The sequence below is a fragment of the Hermetia illucens genome, chromosome 1 (assembly GCF_905115235.1).
Source record: "Hermetia illucens chromosome 1, iHerIll2.2.curated.20191125, whole genome shotgun sequence".
Classification (NCBI taxonomy): Eukaryota; Metazoa; Arthropoda; class Insecta; order Diptera; family Stratiomyidae; genus Hermetia; species Hermetia illucens.
In genome coordinates this window covers 173,275,849-173,291,416 of record NC_051849.1, presented here as the reverse complement: position 1 = coordinate 173,291,416, position 15,568 = coordinate 173,275,849, and the positions used below count along the sequence as shown (strand labels likewise).

The window sequence follows — 15,568 nt, the reverse complement described above, 5'->3', positions numbered from 1 at the left end:
TCTATGCATCAGCATAGCAGGGATCCACTTAATTAAAGCATTGTCAACACTATGCGATCTGGTGACACCATAAATTTTTTGAAAAACCGCGCAGTCAAACGTTCAATGTCCACGAACACTCCCATCGTGTACTCACCATCCAAAGTGGCATCCTCTATCCTTGTAACCAAAGACTGAAGAGAAGACTCGAAGGACTTTCCACGCTGGTAAGCATGCTGGTCTTTATTAAGTGGATGCGACTTAAGTGCGTTTCTACGAACGTGACGCTCAACCCGTCTCTCCGAACCTTTCCGCAAGAATGAAGTCAAGCTGATCTGTCTAAACTTCTTTGGATTAGAATAACCATCCTTCCCAGGTTTCGGTATGAAAACTACCTTAACCTTTTGCCAAGAGGAAGGCAGGTAGCCCAGAGTAAGACATCCTCGAAAAATATTATATTTCTTAGAGGTTGATCTAAATGCGCCGCTGGATAAATACCATCCATGCCAGGTGCTTTGAAATGTTCAAAGGGCAGTATGGCAGCTCTCACCTCTTCATAGGTAACAATCGCTTTTGCAGTGTTCCAGTTTCCCCTGCAGCACTTGCGTGTTGAAGGAGTTGCAAGAACTGTCAACTCTTCCCCTATCACTTCTCTCAGGGTCTGTACTGATTCCAGTATAGAGCTCGTGAAAGTACCGTCTCCAACTTGGCCGACTCATCCCTTTAAAGGACTCTGCACGCCCTTGAGGTCTCTCTTCCACCGTCCAGTTCCTCACAGTACGCTCTAAAGGAGTCTCGTTTCGAACACCGAACGAGCTTCTTATATTCACGCTTTGAGTTTCTGAAATTAAACCAGTCTTCGTTCTTGTTACTTTTGCAAGCACGATTCAGAAGTCGCCTGGTTGATTTCATGAGTTTTTGCAGTTCCCGGTTCCACCAAGGAATCGTTTTATCGTTTTGGCCTCGAGAAATAGCACAAGCCTCTTCATAGCACTATGGAAGTGTGCAGTTCAGAGTTTTCAATTCATCTTCCAGCGCCAAAGTAGTCATTAGTCGCCTAGGGAACTGTACTTTATTGCCAGGAAGTTCATTGAACTTTGTCTAATCCGTTTTTCTAGGGTTTCGTCTATGTACTGCAGACTGTTCGCCCGCAATAGTCAAATTGAATTCAAGGTATCGGTGATCTGACAGTGAGATCTTGTCTAGCACCCGCCAGTGTGTAATCAACTCTAACATTTTGAGGTGCAGATTGTAAGGTCAATTACTTTACTTCTTCTTGGTCCCACGAATGTAGGGGCGTACCCTACGTTTACAGTCATGAGACGAGCTGAAGTGATGAAATCAAATAGCTTCTCTCCTCAAGGATGTAACAAATATGTTGAGCATTCGCACCGCAACCTGTTAAGAATTCGAGACCACTTGATTCTGCATACACTACCAGATCCCTAAGCTCTTGCGTCGGTGGAGGATAGAAAGAATTGTAGGGTAAATAAGCAGAGGCAACTATGATGTTTTTTCTCTCGTCATTTATTTGATATTGTACGATGACCGTAACTAAGTCCTGGGAACAGAATTATCTCAACATGGTTACCTCTAACCGTCTTGACATCAGGATATAAGCTCTCGGTCTTAATGATCTGTCATCGTAGAAGATCCTAACCCCCTTTTACTGATCCAATGTCACAGATGCTGTTGAATCGAACCCACGACTCTTGCACCAGAAAAATGTACGGGAAATCCTACAGCTTTGCTAGCCTCGCTGCCAACAGATAGGAGGGAGCTTTGGCATGCTCCAGGTTGATTTGACTAATTTTTATGTTTTTCGACATAAACTTAGTCTAATGTGTTATGGAAAACAGTTACAAGCGTATTCCGCGGTCCGCGTGTGATTGTGTGCCCCTCATACAGCACCACCAGAGACTCGATCCCCTCGTGTTTGATTTCTCTAAGAAAAATCGCACTTGGAGGTACAGTAGTTCCCATGTCCTCGTCCATGAAAAATCTCATCTCATCCTGCAGAGCATTCGTCTGTTTTCCACTTAGCACCTTGACTGGTTTGTGGTGTCCGATTTGAATAGATTCGATCACTCGAACTGACATCAAGTCAGTTTCGTTTATGTCTCTGGCTTGTCTTTCTTCCGTCAGTTTCTTGGAACGTGTAGGAGAAGTTACAGGTAGGATTCACTCTGTAGTCTCTTCATCAGTGCCACTGTATGCACTATCGCAGTTCCATTGTGGGAGAGCGCACCGAAGATGCTGCAATTTGCTCTACATTTTGTAACTCGAAGACGGTCATTATTGTTCGCTCTCAAAATGGAGATGATGCTTTACAGTTTCTTGATATGATTGAATATCAGTCTATCTAGGAAAAAGTGGAGTACCGTATGGTGACTTCCCTTGAGCACATTCAGACTCTTTTGGTTCAGTTCGAATACCAAGTTGAAATCCTTCACGTTTGTAGATTTATCCTTCCTCTCCTCCGCCGTGACGACTTACCGATATTCTTTCCTCGTGGCCTTTTTTCGACATCAGGCTCGGAGCAGTTACTCGTTCTTGGCCGGCAATGCCTTTAGTATTCGCGGTGCTATTCTCTTTCACAACTAGTTCTGTTACTTTTTATCTCCATTTAGACAATGGTTCACACTATGCGGCTTTGCATCTTTCGTGAAGGGATATGTGGTAGAACCGACCATTTCAATTGCAAAGGCCGTTGAGTGTGTTATACTGCCGCGCCTTCTAAAAATTTCGGTAATCACTGATCGTGTCTTTGCTGCTGAGGTTGTTGTTTATATTCACTTGTCGAGTCCAGTCACAAACCGCTATCTCTTCTTGGATGTGCAGTCGGTTTAGTTGCTGCCCCTGATTATCTATGCCATCAGCAAGGTTATGCATGGGTTTATATACATTTTTAGAGACATTGTGGTCAGATATTGGGCCAGCTATCACTTAGGAGGCCATCTTAACTCAGCCTGCTTTGCCAATTTAGTGGTGTCATAGCTTTAAACCTCTCTTCAAGCCCTGCAGAGATCATTTTCGAGACGGGCAACTGTAAAATTAGTCAGAAATTTGTTTTCACCAAATGCCACTCTGGTTTTACAAGGTAATATTTAGCTGCCCAATTTATTTAAATACTAGACTGACTAGTGGTTATCTAGTGCTACCACTTGGGTAGCTAGCCTTTGCCTTGGAGCATGTAGAGGGACAAATATTTATGATGGCTTTGCTAATGAAACTTGGTGAAGAAGCGGCGTCAATAATTACAAAATGGAAATTATCATGCAGCGAAAAAATATAGATTTGGATATCTAGAATTCTGATCGAGTGGACAGTTTTATATACTCAGACTAATTGCAGAAGTGCAACATGCACAATGAACCAGGCCGCAGTGAAGTCGAAAACCATTAGAATTGATGGGAGGTATGGAAGGGGTTAATTAAACACAATTTTATCAATTTATAACCGCTGTAGGCTAAAATTGTTATTTTGAAAACATATACCGTATTTCGGGAACCATTTGATGATTTACATTGCAGATTTTTATTGTCAATGCTAAAAAATTAGCACTATTGCTGAGACTCGACTTTTGATTGAATCGAAACAAAGAAAATTAGCGATTAAATGTGTTTGATTTTTGGAGAAATTGTTGCTACCTCTGTAGGTTTTATAGTCCTTACCGTCACATAGTTAGCCTTATCAGAGGATTAAGCTTCGAGAACATTTCCGGCCGCCTGCTCGTCTCGCCGAATTTGAATGATTTTCACAACTTTAGACTGTCGGGTCTTAAGCTGTCTGCCTTAGCACACGTATGCCTCTTTGCCGTGTCCTGTGTATATTTTTCCTACCTCAGCCTACCTTCTCTGTATGAAGACTTCTTCAACAGATTATCAGAAGTTCTGATCGTTTTGCTCCCCTCTTTCATTCTCTGTGGCGACTTTAATCTTCCTATAATTTCCTGGTCTTCCTCTCCTCCCTAATAACTTTACCCACCTTTCCCTTCCTTTATCCATTTTTTTGAACACCTGTGCTGCCCTCCAATTAAACCTTCTTGGAAATCACTTAGATTACATTTTCTTGTTGCCTCTCTTGTTATCTCTGGCGCCCATCATCCTGCTCCCGAGTTTGATGCTCAGATATTCCAACCCTACTCCCCTGCTGTGCGCAAGCCTCCCTAGTTCTACTTTTTCAAGGTAAGCTTCGAAGGTCGGAACTCAGCCTTGGCGGCAATCCATTAACCCGTGACCGTAACACTTAACACCTTTTATACCACTTTATCTCATCTTCTACCCTGTTATGTCCCTTCCTCTTACAAGCGCTTTTACCCCTCCCCTCCGTCCATTCAATTCTGTGGCTCCTCAGCTAATTCCCCCAACTGTCTTGTGATTTAATCCAGCACTACTTTGCCTCAGTCCATGTCCCCTCTTCTCTCTCCTCTTCACTTCCGCTAGCGGATGTAGCCTGCTCCGCATCGCTTAACATTCCCCTCCTTACCCCTTTCCTTTTTGAGTACTTGTTCGGCAACTTCACGCCAATGTGGGCCTTGGCTACGACGGTTTCCCAAACCTCTTTTTGCTTAAAGCTGGTCAGTACATCTCTCTTCCCCTATTCCTTATTTTCAGCAAAAACCTCAAAAAGAATCATTTTCCTGGCATGTGGAAAGAGGTTCTCATCATCCATATTCATAAAAGTGGCAATCATACTCTTGCCGAGAATTACCGTTTCATTTCGCTCTTCTCTAATATATTCCAGTGGCTGGTTGTTCGCTCACTTTTGGTACCTCATAGTGAAAGCGCTATACGGCTTTGTTATGCGTACGTCCGCTATCTCTAACCTGATCGACTTCATCAATTTTGTCGCTTTATCTACGCTGACGGCACTGTAATTCACAAGTTACTTCTGTCCGAACTTTCCTGTCTAAGCGTTGCCATACGGTTTGTTCCATGTCCTTCCAACCGACCCTGCCGCGTCTCCTTCGATGGCACCTTTGCCCATTCGCTAGCGTCCCACAGGAATCTATTCTGGGTCCTTTATTATTTTTTTTTTTAATCAACGACCTTCCCCCCTGCCTTACTATTTGCTTTGTGCTGATGACCTCAAGCTGTTTTCCGCTATATCGTTGCCTATGGACTGCTTTTCCCTTCAAGCAAATCTAGATATTCTGGTTCGTTGGTGTTCTGCTAATGGCTTTGTGCTAAACATCAGAAGGCATCACTCTATGTGCCACTCGCTTTAATTTTCACCCACTTCCTTCTCCTACTCTTTTACCGGAAATTCCTTATCATGCCAGAACTCACTTGCGACAATAAGCTCCGCTTCGATACCATTGTCAAGAAGTCACTAATTGGGTAGCAAAATTGTCAGGCTTTATACTTCCCTCCTCCTCTGATTTATTTCTTAGCTTTCTTCAATTCTCTTCTGAGGGGTACCCTCGAGTACTGCCCCGTGATCTGGTCACCTTCCCGTATCTGTAATTGTCTTGTCCTTGAAAAGGTGCAAGGTTTGCCCCCGTTTGCACCCGTTTGCCCTTCTTTAAGAAAAGCTTTCCTCCCTCCTTCGTTTTCTGAACCTTCTCTTCCTACAACAACGAAGAACCTATCAGGATTTATTCCCGACTTTATCGAAGTTATAACGCACAACAGCTTAGTCTTTTAAGCTTCTCTTCTTTAAATAGTTTTAAGCATGGACTCTAAGGGCAATAAGTGATTGGAGTTTACTCTGTTTATTGTTCGTTAATAGTATGTAGGAGATATGCTTCATCAAGTTCTCACAAAAATATTTACCACTTATCGAGGCTTTTAATAATGACTATCTTTATTTAGAGTCTCGTTTTAGCCGTTTATCTGGAGTGAGCATAATGATTTCCTCTATTGAAATTTTTTCAAATTTTATCCCTTGCTATCGGAGCAATAGCTCATTTTTTGTCCTGAAGTTATTGATTTTTAAATATTTTGGCATTATTTTATTAATTTTTATTCTACTCAAAATCGGACTTGGCGATCACCGGAAACTTTCGGGCACATGATTAAAGCCCTTGTCCTGAGGAATTGGGTTGAAATTAATGTGGCACCCTTGTTAGGAATTAGGGATACCAAATTCTGCAACGTCATACATGCATCATACATCGATTTTTTTCTTATTGAAGGTAGTACTTCGATCGATTTTCATTTTTGAGTGCTGTGGAGGGCAGCTTAAGTTCGCAACAACTGCACTTTTATTTATTTTATGTAATTTATATATCTACCAATAATATTTATGATCTCCCTAATCGGAATATATCCTCAGCAACAAGCCATCAAATTTCAAGGTGGGGTCCTTAAATTATTTCCAGACTTTATCCATCTGATAAATATTATTCATAGCACAACCAATATATCAATGTCGCATTAATTACTACATAAATCCATTCTTTCCAGTGTATTGAAGCATCATTACGTTTTAAGCTTTTTTGGGAAATCCGACCCTAATATATTTATCCTTGTCAAAGGCTGACCTTTTCAACATAAAATTGATGCTGGCTGGCTGGCTACCTAGCACTAGCGGGTGGCATCCGCTGACCAATTCATGAGTGAAAAGACCATTGAAATGTAAATGAAATGGGTAAACCTCAAACCAACTTTGCTTAAAATGAGGGTGGATTGGTTGACGGAGCCGATGAAAGGATTCCAACATCCGTTTTTAGAAAACGTTCAATTAATAAAGTGCGAATGATATCAGATGGTGCGTGTGATTGTGTGAAAAGGTGTTTTGTGTCCCATTCACTTCTGGCCATGTCGAACAGTCCGCTCAGGCTATTGCCTTGTGGGAAGCATTAGCCCAATCTGACACACTCGAACACCTCATGAACAAAATTCCTGTGTTTTATATTTCACGTAAAGAGGACATAGCGATACAGGACAGTCGGTTTTTCATCGTGTACGAGTATAGTCTGGAAATTGTCTTTGACTAATAATCGGGGTGTGAAAATTCTCTACGGAAAATATTTACACTTGGGCTAGAGCTTTGATCCGATTATGTATGAATTCATTAGATTCTTTCCCCAAATTATTATCGCATTAATACGCACGCATGTAGTACTCGTAGCAGGTGTTATTGTTTATTCGGTTAAATGAAGAAGAAAATCGTTTTAAATGGGAAATTAAAAAAGGTATCGGTTCTTTTGTGTTTTTTTTCTAAGAGGATTGTGCTGCTTAGGAGATGCATTTCCAGGTCATTTAGATTGTGGAAAAAATCGTTGTCTCGCTGTTCCTTTTTGAATTTATTCGCTGTTTTCTCTTGGCGTCGCCTTATATTTTACCAGGTCGGGCGACCATGAGTGTAATACCTGCGTTTGACTTAATTCTGCCTTTTATTATGGATGAACATCCAGCAACTAACAGTCACAATAAGGACTCTATTGTGCAACATCTGCTAAATTACAAGGTAGCATGAATTCCACCTATTTCGTCGTATGATTCTTAGAAAGGTCGCTGCATGGAAATCAGCCTGACTGAAAACCGCAATGGAACTATCAAACAAGCAATCACTTAACTGAATCTAATAAGTATAAAGCGTACTTGCTCCTTGGCTACAGTGAAAAATCAAGTAAAAGAAATGAAAACCCCAGGTAAGCAGAGTAAATTTCAAACAAAAAATATTATTTCTAACCGCACGGTCATATTTTGAACTGACATCACCAGGTGAACGTTTTGTGGTGACCACAAAACTGTTGTAACTTAACTTTAATGAAATTGAGTTCTTCCTTGGAAGTGGAATATTTCGTCTTCGTTGTTGTCGTTAAATGGTGGAGGAACAGTAGATGGGATGATTTAAATACATGCAATCTGCGAAGACATCAAAAAGCGCCGAATCGTATTTCATTCGTGGTGTCAATAAAGATTACTTTGAAGCTACTGGAAGATTGACTTTGTGGAAGCGCACAACTGCCAATATATATGTTATATATATGTGATATTTTTCTTTGCCGGTAAAGGAAGACGGTATATTGTATAAGAACTTTTGAACTTTGAAATTCACTACGCTTGGGCACAAATACCTAAACTTAATAATTTACTGTCCAAGACCGCGTTTCGTGCTGCTTGGATGAGGTAATTCGGCCGTCGACGTGTGAAAATTATCATAAAATCCATAGATTTGTATTTTATGCCTGATAATTTGTTGTTCGAAAATTTACAGACTTTATCTAAACGCTTCTGCAAAACTGACAGTTACATATCAAAGAACGATTGACTGCCTATAAATGCCATGGCCGTGTTTAGAAGCGACTCTTCAGATTTACCATCCTTTCTACAGATATTGGTAGGGGGGTGTTTCGTAGGCCTTCTAAGCGTAACCCCCACATTAAGCTCTAATCCTTTTTTCATCGAATACATATTCGTATCTGTCAGACTTACGAACTTCAAAGAATACTGGCAAAAATAAATTGTTCCATAAAAACGGATATTCGTTTTAGATATTCCGCTAACATTAGTTAATTGAGTTGCAAACCATTGGTAGCTTAGCAGCATTATTACAATCTGATGTACAACATGTTATTGAATGCTAATTGGTTTTACGACGACCGCTGTATGATTTAATGCCCCGTTCTTCCATTATTTAGCGCTGATCTAATACTGATTTTCTTCTACTTTTAGATTGCTTAAGTGGAGCAGGTTGGTGATATATTTAATTATATTCTGATATAATTGATAACTGTCAAGTAGCTATGAAGCAAAATAGTAGAATTTTATGTTATATCTTGATTTATCTCATGAGATTCTGGAAAGAGATTGACTGAATTTGTATCTTTGATTGTTAGATCAAGCCTCTACTTGGCGAAGCCCCTGCTGGGTAGAAGCCAGAATCGCATGGCTCGCCAAGTTGAGCAGCGCAACCGAAAAACATCTATTGTTCTGTGAATTCTTTCCTGTTTGGCGTTTAGAAACCCGAAGAATCTTAGAGTATCATTCGAAAATTCTTTAGTTACTTTTACTTTGACTATGAATACCCTGTTTAGCAGAATCGGTCATTTACAGCATAACAGTAGCAAATCTATATCTGTCGGTCCTGCTTTTTTTAGTCAGTAATATTTACGCCAGAATGCTTCTTATCGAGGTGCTATCTAAGGGACTATGCTCTGTTTGGGAGGTATACATTTCTTTTCACTGTTTATTTGCGGAGGAGAATGAATCTCATTGTACGCATTTTTCAAAATCTTCATAAGGTTTTCTGATATGCTCACATTTTTAGGTGTTCTCTGTGCTTCTTTTGCATCATCATTTTTCTCTGAAGATCGTCTTAATGTTTCCTAATTTCAACTTTTTGTTTGTTTCGAGGTAGGGGAGGTGAATGCTGGACTCCCACAATGGTACGACAACGGACTACCAACAAAACACCTCCCCGTCAACAGAGAACTATCATGGAACCGTTTGACAAACTGCTTCCTGCTAGACTTTTCGCTCTACCATTTTAGGGTGCAAGTCATGAAACTCCTTTCACTAATGGGGGGAGAGGAGGAATGGAATTGTTACTTCAAGGAACCCCTTGCAACAAGAAAAGTTCGTAGGCTAACATACTGATGGCGCTGCTAGTATTAAATCCATATGATTTTTAACTCTAATCTTTAAAAGATACGTGTACAAATTTGACAGCTATCGGATTGTTAGTTTGTGGGATAGAACATTTTGAGTGAAGCCACTTTCGTTAGTTTGAATATCATCATCAACGGCGCAATAACCGGTATCCGGTCTAGGCCTGCCTTAATAAGGAACTCCAGACATCCCGGTTTTGCGCCGAGGTCCACCAATTCGATATCCCTAAAAGCTGTCTGGCGTCCTGGCTACGCCATCGCTCCATCTTAGGCAGGGTTTGCCTCGTCTTCTTTTTCTATCATAGATATTGCCTTTATAGACTTTCCGGGTGGAATCATCCTTATCCATACGGTTTAAGTGACCCGCCCACCGTGACCTATTGAGCGGTGTTTTATCCACAACCGGACGGTCATAGTGTCGCTCATAGATTTCGTCGTTATGTAGGCTACGGAATCGTTCATCCTCATGTAGGGGGCCAAAAATTCTTCGGACGATTCTTCTCTCGAACGCGGCAGTTTGAATATAATGGATAGAAAGGAATTTGATGTGTCAATAAAGCATTGCTCTTTGGCGAAAAAAATACCGTTGAAGCCAAGGCCAACCGTTGACAGGTAGTTTGCTAAGTTTAATCGAGGCGAAATTAGCACCGAGGACGAAGCACCCCAAGGACCCCAAAAGGCGACGAAAGCATCAAAATAGTCCGCAAAGAGAGAGATAGATGAGGCGTTACAGATATTTAAAGGAACGTGTTGAACATGTCGTGTATGACCGTTTGAATATGCGAAAGCTCTTTTCAAAGTGGGTGCCGCGCGAACTCACAATCGACCAAAAACAACAACGAGTTGATGATTTTGAGCGGTATTTGAAGCTCTTTATTCATAAAAAAACCCGAAATTATGCGTCGATATGTGACAAGGACGAAACATGGCTCCATTATTTCTAACTAGAATCAAAACGATCGTCATCTGAGTGGACTGCAGGTGGTAAACCGACTCTAAAGCGTGCAAAGACGTTACAGTCTACTGGCAAGCCTCTGGCATCATTATTTTGAGATGCGCATGGCTCAATATTTATTGACTATCTCGAGAAGAGAAAAACCGTCAACAGCGACTATTACATAGCGTTATTGGAACGTTTGACGGATGAAATCCCGGCAATATATTTCATGAAGACAATGCGCCATGTCAGAAATCAATGAAAACGATGGAAAAATTGCATGAATTTTGCTTCGAATTGCTTCTGCATCCAGCCTGTTTTCTAAATCTGGCCCTTAACGACTTTCGTTGTTCTCAAACCTCAAGATAATGTTCGCTGAAAAGAAATTTAGTACCCATGAAGAGGTAACCGTCGATTCTGAGGACTATTTTGAGGTTAATGGCAAATCGTACTATAAAAATGGTATCGAAAAATTGCATGAGTATGACAACTACATTAAATAATGACATCAAATTTTATCAAAAAATGGAGAGAGCTCCCCTGTCTGCATAAACTTGCTGACGAAACCCATGCCAAATGTCACAAGAGAAAAAGTTGTGCATCGTCTCCTGTCTTCCACACTCCTTTGCAAAACACACAATCATGCTTTTCCAATATTGCGTAGGTTAGACTGAAAACCTTCATGGCTACTTAGAAGTTAGGTAAGGAGATATTCAATCTGCTGTATGCTTTCGGGTCAGTGTGTTGATGAGCCTCGCAGTCAATCTGCCTCTTGGTTCATTTCGCCAAGAGAGTTACCACCCGGTAAATGTTGACGTTCTTCACCGTCAACCACCTCTCTTAAATTTTCTCTCTTGCGGTTGTAGAAGGTTTTACGTTCCTTAACTAAGGGACAGTTCTCCACTGGCAAGGCGCTTGCGATACACTAAGGGCATTAGCCCATATTTCCGCGTCGTAGAGCAGAATGGACTGCGCTGCTTCCATAAAAAACGTCCCCTGGTAGATATATACAGCCCAACATTCGCCATTAGCCGACTTAAGGGCGAGACTCCAGCTGAAGCCTTCTCCGCAGCTGCTTTGATTTGCTCAAAGAAGCTCAGCTTCGAGTTGAGCATTAAACTACGGTATTTGATCGCTGGTTGAGTCTTAGCAGATTACCGTAGAAGCGCCCTAGAAGCCCGGCCCTAGGAGGGATCTCTGTGATTCCCATCGTTCTGTCAGATAATCCTTCAATATCCGCAAGAGATAGCTCAACATGTGGAATGAGTTTCCTAGTATGTCTACCATATCTTACGGAATTGTAGGCATTTTTGAAATCAAGCGTTACGAGGAATACTATCCATCGAGATCGGTGGCGGTGTGTCTCCGCTCGATGAACCGCACCCATGAACTTCATCCTTAAATGATATATAAAAGTTGGCACTTCAAGTTTGCAATTATTCTCGGTAAAATGTTACGGCTTCTACATGGGGTTATTTGCAAATATGTTACTTTATGTTTTTATATTTGGGATTTGTGGCCTAAAGTGAAATCCCATTAGGTAAGTGCAGTTCCTGATTTGAAGAAGGAAACAAGCATCGTAGGACTGAAACTAAATACCAACAGTCTAACACTCTTAATTTTTGCATTAACGAGCAGAAAATCGAAGAGTTTATCAATCTAGGAAGCGTTGCTTCTGTGGACGACGGCACCGAAGTTGTCCAAATTGTGTTGTGTCCGGTCTAGGCCTGTCTTAGTGAGAAAATTCCGACATCCCGTCTTAGCGCTGAGGTCCACCAATTCAATACCCGTAAAAAATATCTGGCGTTCTAGCCTACACCATCGTTCCATTTGAGGGAAAGTCATCCATGTTTTCTTTTTCTCTCAATGCTCCCTATGTACTACAATATGGGGGAATACACCATATACCATTACTGTTACTCGGAAGCTCGAAGTTTACATCAATTTATGTCTGCGTTGTGTCGTTGAAGTACTCTGCTTTGAGGCAATATCAAATGAAGAGCTTCACCCCTTGACGCGTTGATGAAAAATACACAGTGGGTAGGTCATACATTGAAAATGCAATGGAATTTACTATCCCAAGATGGATGAGTCAACCTGGAACTATAATATATGACGCAGAACAGTGAAGCGGCAGCAATGGCATTTCGGGGGGTTCGACGCGGTATGCTCAGTTTGAGGTTGAGGTTGAGGTTGAGGCTACAGTGTGAGCTAATGCAACCAATTTGTCGGAATTATATCTTTATATACTGGTGGAAATGTCGTAATGATCAACGCAATTTATCTTCAATCCTTTTTGTGATAGTTATGTCTACTCATGTATTAATCATAACAATTTCCGCTGAAGTTATTCCTCTCCTTTTACGGCATTACAGTCCGTTAAAGGTCATTGGCCTCTCGAAGTCTTCATCCATTCCCGTCGAGTGGCGTGTAACTTAAGTTGTCCAATGGGTCCTCTGGCCTGTTTCTGGGTTTCCCAAGTAATATTTTATCTTCCACTTTGCCTTTGAACATTTAGCATATCCTCAGTTCCATGTATTTCTTTCGTTTGACTCTTATAGGCCCACTCCTGATATTGTTTATCCAGCGTTTTTTTCATTGATAGTCTGCTGGCACTCTTCATCAAACCATTCGTTCCTTTTTCTTCAAGGTTCGTATCGCCATTTCACTTCATTTCTACCGGAGTTACTACAATTCAACAATTTACCAATAATGGATAACTAATTTCCTTTAGTTTTTGGGGAACATCATAAAAAATCGATCTCCTTAGGAACACACCTGGCGTTTTTGGTTTGGTGGCAAACGCTAAGGATCGCAGTTTTGAGCTCATCTACACTTTCGAATTTCTTGTTGTTCTAGTAAACACGGCAATCAATTATATAATTATATGAAGATGAGACGATAGGGAGATGGGCGGAGTAGTCTAAAATAAAGAATTTTTCTGGTCCATTTGACATGATCATGTTTTTGTTCAAAATTAGGGGCGTGGAACATGAATATAAAAAATATTAAAAATGGGAAATGTAGTATTAGAAAAGTTAGAGAACGCCATCTCATCTTATCCCTGGTAAAATGAAAATGACTTTTCCTGGCAAGGGGCCTTAGATGGGACATTGCTTTCATTTTAGTAGCTTCCTAGTCAGGTACTTTATTTACCTGTAGCATACAACTATTATAGACCTCGTTTTTTATTCTGATGCGATACAAGAGTTGATTTTGACGTCAAATCATAAACACGGCGAGTGTTTCTGTACAAAAAACATGTGACACACTGTGCGTTTCCTTTTAGTACTATAAAGAGACGGATATTTTTAACACATCCTACCCGCTAGTGCCTGCTTCTGTGGAGCTGGAGTTGCAAAACCAACATGGGAAAACCATTTGCTTGAAAAACATGTCTGTCCCAAATTGTAGCGTAGTTTGAACTAAGCTTAGAACGCAAAGAAGTGGCGAACCTGATTTTGAAAAGTCGAAAGCCACTATCGAATATAAGGTTGCCTTTGGTATTTGGGGTCAATCGCAAAGGAAACCAGTAACGCATTGTCACTTCATTCAGATTACGATGATTCAATTTAGATGGCTTCGTGGTGCAGTTTGCTATTGGATGAAAGAAAAGATTCAAGGTACTTAAAGTGTTAATGGTTTGGAGAGTTCCTGTTATTAACAGTGATTAACCTATGTCACCCCATAGTGAGAACAAAGGGGAGTGATGAAGGCGCATTACCTTGGTGAATAACGACGGAGACGCGGAATAATTTTCATACGAACTCGGCTCCTTCGATCGCGGTTGAGTGGTTTACCATAATAGACGGTTTTCTCTGCTACAATTTTTTTTTATAGCACACCAGATAAGTTTGTGTGGTAGCGGGTCAAATGCCTTCTCTAAATCGAAGAATTAAATTATTTCAGCGATTTCGACCATATTATCGGGGAAATATCGATTCCAATCGTTCGGATAGCTGAGTGGTTAGAGCACAAGGCTGTCGTACGGAAGATCGCGGTTCGAATCTCACTGGTGGCAGTCACATTTGTATCGTGATTTGACATCGGATATCAGTCGACTCAGCGGTGAATGAGTACCTGAGTCAAATCAGGGAAATAATCTTGGGCGAGCGCAATGCTGACCACATTGCCTCCTACAGTGTACTGTAGTGTACCGTTACGGTCTTGAATGAAGTGCTCTAACACACTTCAGGGCCCTGATCCAATATGGATTGTTGCGCCAACGATTATTATTATTATTATCGAATCCAACAAGTTGTTGGAACTTCTGGCGGATCAACCCTTCTCATATAGGGGCAAGAATATGCTAGTCAAGGGGCGTTTAGCTCCCCTTAATAACGCAATTGAAGAAATGAGCTAGATTGTTCGGTCCATTTCGGAAGCTGTCTCTTTTTAATGACTTCCATTGAATGCCAACGTTTCAGAATCAAATGTTATGGTTGATAAAATGCCCGTTGGACTTGGTAATACCAACTTTATTAAATATTTTCTGGCAGAACCACCTCCTGCTTGATCACCTCTCAGGGGGATAGTCTAACATACAGTGATGATATAAAATTTATTTTTTTGGTCAACCTGTCGTGGAACCTCCTATTAGGAGATAATAAGGAGTTTAGTATTTATGTTGGAATCATCCCAGCAGTGCTGAATGTGTGTTTCTACTTTCACTTACTTCTCTCTCCCAGATATCTACAATTTTATTTTATTGTACTGAGGATAGTGCTAGGTTTAGAACTACAATTTTTGTACCTAGCCACTGTGATATTGAATAATGGCTGAAGACTGTGTTTTGAGCATTCTAGAAGTGATGCATTCTAGCATTTTTCCTCCCCTAGCCATTCTGTCGTAGCTGGAATTACTTCCTATTATTTTGTTATATGAAAAAATCGGTATGAGATCTAATGGAAACGGAAGGAGGCAAAAGTGATTCGACGACGGGTGTGAGTAAAGTTCTTTAGATGCCATTTTGGACTGACCTTTGATTTGTTGCATCAGTTAGATTCTGAGTCGGTATGCTTCGTTTTCGTCATCGAAAGTCACACCTATTTTTTTATCGGTGTGGAAATTCGAATCATCACTCTTGAACC

The 15,568-nt window shown here is 40.9% G+C and overlaps 1 protein-coding gene across 18 annotated transcripts in view; it reads left to right on the top strand.

The window, feature by feature from the left end:
• Positions 1 to 15,568, top strand: part of LOC119646678 (dachshund homolog 1) — a 92,128-nt gene that overhangs the window by 32,782 nt on the left and 43,778 nt on the right. For 4 of the 18 annotated variants that reach the window (XM_038047224.1, XM_038047223.1, XM_038047217.1 and 1 more), the window contains one exon: positions 8,607 to 8,624. The exons of the other annotated variants lie outside the window; for them this stretch is intronic. In XM_038047224.1, the coding sequence (XP_037903152.1) occupies positions 8,607 to 8,624 (18 nt within the window). The remainder of the gene's footprint in view (positions 1 to 8,606; positions 8,625 to 15,568) is intronic. 18 annotated transcript variants of the gene reach the window in all.